The sequence below is a fragment of the Ornithodoros turicata genome, unplaced genomic scaffold, assembly GCF_037126465.1.
Source record: "Ornithodoros turicata isolate Travis unplaced genomic scaffold, ASM3712646v1 Chromosome144, whole genome shotgun sequence".
NCBI classification, from domain to species: domain Eukaryota; kingdom Metazoa; phylum Arthropoda; class Arachnida; order Ixodida; family Argasidae; genus Ornithodoros; species Ornithodoros turicata.
In genome coordinates this window covers 127,064-130,956 of record NW_026999316.1, presented here as the reverse complement: position 1 = coordinate 130,956, position 3,893 = coordinate 127,064, and the positions used below count along the sequence as shown (strand labels likewise).

Sequence of the window (3,893 nt, the reverse complement as noted above, 5' to 3'; positions counted from 1 at the left end):
AAGTCTTCCAGAATATGGGAGTAGGGCGACGCCGGCGCACAGTAACAAAGGCTGTGGCAGGGTGGAATGCGATGCCGGATGCCGTGAACCTGAAGATGGGTGGTGGCGTCGATAAGGCGTTTCCGAGCGACGTCAACGAGGAGTCCGAAGTGCGTGAGAAAGTCAGCACCAATTATGGCCTGGGAGACATCGGCTACGTGAAAAATCCATCGGAAGTCTCGTCGTAGGCCCAGGTTCAAAGTGAGGGACTGCTGGCCAAATACCGGGATGGTGGTGGAGTTGGCGGCGCGTAGGGTGAAACACGGTTGTCGGCTGCGATGGGCTTTGCTAGCGGGCATAACGCTGACATCGGCACCGATATCTATGAGAAAGCGTCTGCCTGACACACGGTCTACAACGTAGAAAAGGCGACTTTCGAGTTGACCCGGTGCACTTGTCGCCATTAGTGACTGGGCGGGGCGTTTCCCGACCACGAGCAGGGTTGGAAACAGTGCCGGGCCTCGGCGCCAAACCGCTGGTGGTACCAGCACATGCCGTTGGACCGAGGGCGTGGGCTGCGCCGGCCGCGAGGGGTGAGCGATCGTCGGCGGAAGCGTCGGGGGCTTGGCGAACGGCTCCGCGCTGCCAGTGTCGCGACAAGGTGGGTTAGGTTGTTCACCTGCTGCGTCAAGCTTTCAATGGCGGCCATGTGCTGAGAGGTGTCTTGCGTTGGTGCGGGGGTAGACACTTGCGAAACGACTGAAGGTGTGGGCTCTGGGAATGAAGGGTGTGGTGTCTCCACATGCATTACGGAGGGTGACGGAATAGCAACCTCCATTACAGCATCGGCGAGGGTGGCGAGTTCGTCCGTTGAAAGGTTTGTCGTAGTGGCTAGGACCATCTGCACATTTCTCGGAAGTCTTTGCAGAAAGAGTTCTCTGAGGAAGCTGTCACTTGTGGAAGCAGCTCCGTCACCGAGCAATTGCTTCATGCGCCGTAACAGCTGCGTGGGGCGTCTGTCCCCGAGCTCCTCCGCAGACAGAAGCTGCTGAAGACGTGCGCGGTCGGAGCAGGTCGTTCGCTTGAGAAGTGCGGACTTCAGCTTGTCGTACGGGCAATCCGCGGGTGGTGAAGCGATGACATCATAGACCTCGTCGGCGGCGGATGGAGAAAGCGCTGCGATGACGTAATAGAATTTCGTGATCTGAGCTGTGATGCCGGACAGATGGAATTGGGCCTCGGCCTGAATAAACCAGGTGGCTGGGTTCCGGTCCCAAAACGGTGGAAGTTTAACGCTAACGGCGGTCACGGAAGTGGGCTGTTGTACCATGCTGGGGGTACCGGGAGTCGTGGTGACGTGGCCGTCCCCTGTAGACATGGTGAATAGCGTGGAACGTCAAACGTTCGGGTCACCAATTGTTGGAATTAGAGGAGACAGGAAGCAGTAGTCCGTTTGTCTCGGTTACCAGATTCCAACTGGCCCGAGGAGGTTTATTTACTCGAGCCACGGGCAGGTGCTGGATGTCAGGGACTGGACTGCCACTATGTTGCACAGAAGCCTGGTGGGAAGGCGAGGCGGGCAGGGTTCCTTGACCGCTGGCGTAGCAGATGCGGGTGGTGCGGTCGACAGCGGCGTACCGCGACCGGTACAGGAGCGTGATGCTCGGGAAGGTGCCGCTGGTGGTAGCCCGAGGAGTGGCATCGTGAAGCGTGTGGCGACGTGACGCAGAGTGCGAGACCATGGCGACGTGATCTGGGTAGATGGGTAAGGAGGGTAGGACCATGGTGTGGCGCGGTCGGGCGTTGCAGCAGCGAGTTTCTTCTGCTTGGCAGCCCATCGCTTTCTTCTCGCGCAAGTTCAAACCTGCAGAGACGCGCTATAGCACGTTTGGACGCGAGCTCCTGGCCATATTCCTAGCAGTGAAGCACTTCCGGCACTTCTTGGAAGGACGATCATTCACCATATATACGGATCACAAGCCGCTTACTCATGCTCTCTCATCTTCTGGTACCGGATATACACCTCGAGAAATCCGGCACCTGGCCTTCATCTCAGAATTCACCAGTGACATACAGCACGTGAGCGGCGTCAACAACCCCGTGGCCGATGCTCTCAGTAGAATATCCACCCTGATCACACCCACTCCAGTGCAGTGCTCAGCCGTTCTGTCTCTGGACCTTCTTGTCACTGCTCAGTCATCTGATGAAGAGCTGGCCGTACTGCGCACGAAGCCCGCGTCCAACAGCCTCAAGCTTGAAGATGTTCACCTCCCCGGGGCGACGGCCGCCGTGATTTGCGACACTTCACAGGGCTCGCCACGACCTTTCGTCCCCCTCGCATTACGCCGTCCCATTTTCGATCACTTTCACGCTCTCTCCCACCCCGGCGTCCGAGGCACACGAAAGCTCATAGGCACCCGATACGTCTGGCCGAATATGCACGCTGATATCAAGCACTGGGTGCGCACATGCTTGCCGTGCCAGAGAACCAAGACCCAGCGCCACACTCGTCTGTCGCCAGCACCTTTTCTGCCACCTGACGCCCGTTTTGACCATGTTCACATCGACCTGGTCGGTCCACTTCCGCATTCCCAGGGTTTCAACTACATCTTGACGGCCGTTGACCGTTTCACCCGCTGGCCGGAAGCGGTGCCCATTGTTGACTCCACTGCTCCAGCAGTCGCATCGGCTCTTATCAACACCTGGATCTCCCGTTTCGGCGCACCATCCATCATCACGACCGACAGAGGTCGGCAGTTCGAGTCTGCCCTCTTCGCCGCTTTCACGAACGCATTGGGCGCCAAACGTATTCGTACGACAGCTTATCATCCTGCTTCGAACGGGCTCGTCGAGAGACTACACCGACAGCTCAAGATCGCCTTGCGTGCCACTCCTGATACACCCTGGCCCGAAGTACTCCCCGTTGCCCTTCTTGGAATACGCACAGCCCTCCGATCCGACCTTCACTGTACCGTCGCAGAGCTGGTTTATGGCACAACGCTCCGACTTCCCGGTGAATTTTTGTCCGTCCCAGAAGACCCGCAACCCGACGCACAACAGGACTACGTATCCCGACTTCGCCGTGTTATGTCTTCGTTGCGCCCGGTGCCACCCCGCTCGCCTGCCCGGTCCGGTCCGACCTACCGACACCCCGACGTGGATACGTGTTCTCACGTGTTTGTGCGATGCGATGCCGTCAGAAAGCCGCTGCAGCCTGCGTATTCCGGCCCCTTCCCTGTGACCACCAGAACCACCCACCACTTCACCCTCCTTATTAACGGCCGGCAGGACACAGTCTCCGTCCATCGCCTGAAGCCGGCGTTCCTCGACGTCTCCCTCAGCTCGCCCCTTCCCAGCAGCCACAAATCGACGGCACCCTCATCCGTGGACAACCGCACAGCTCCACCTCTCCACCCAAGTCACCCGATTCCTCGACCACGCCACGTATCCTGGGCACGCAAGCTTGCCAGTTTTCGCTCCCTGCCCCCGTCAGGTCGCTAGGGGGGGAGCCCTGTAGCTGCCGCATCGCCAGTCCCTGACATCCAGCACCTGCCCGTGGCTCGAGTAAATAAACCTCCTCGGGCCAGTTGGAATCTGGTAACCGAGACAAACGGACTACTGCTTCCTGTCTCCTCTAATTCCAACACTACAATTGGATTATTTTCGAATTGTGGGTGATTATTTTTAGTTTGTACACGGGGACTAAAATCGCGTGTATGCGGTATTTGGAGCAGCAGGGGCTGCGTCATGAACGGTGCACGTTTATGCTTTCGACAGTGGCGTTATTTTCAAATTTTAAGTGATTCTGTTACTTTTGTACGTGCGGACTAAACAGGCGTGCATACGGTATTTCTGGCAGCAGTGGCTGTCTTATGAATTGTGCACGTATATGCTTTCTACAACTGCATTATTTT

At 57.7% G+C, this 3,893-nt stretch overlaps 1 protein-coding gene across 1 annotated transcript; it reads right to left on the bottom strand.

The window, feature by feature from the left end:
* Window positions 1–442: 442 nt before the first annotated feature.
* LOC135372404 (uncharacterized) lies at window positions 443–1,357 on the bottom strand. Its single transcript, XM_064606016.1, has one exon. It carries the CDS (start codon window positions 1,355–1,357, stop codon window positions 443–445), a length of 915 nt encoding a protein of 304 aa, XP_064462086.1.
* Between the last annotated feature and the right edge of the window lie 2,536 nt (window positions 1,358–3,893).

Bases quoted from the DNA above. Each gene is read 5' to 3' on its own strand.
- LOC135372404 (XM_064606016.1), bottom strand. From the start codon at position 1,357: ATGTCTACAGGGGACGGCCACGTCACCACGACTCCCGGTACCCCCAGC.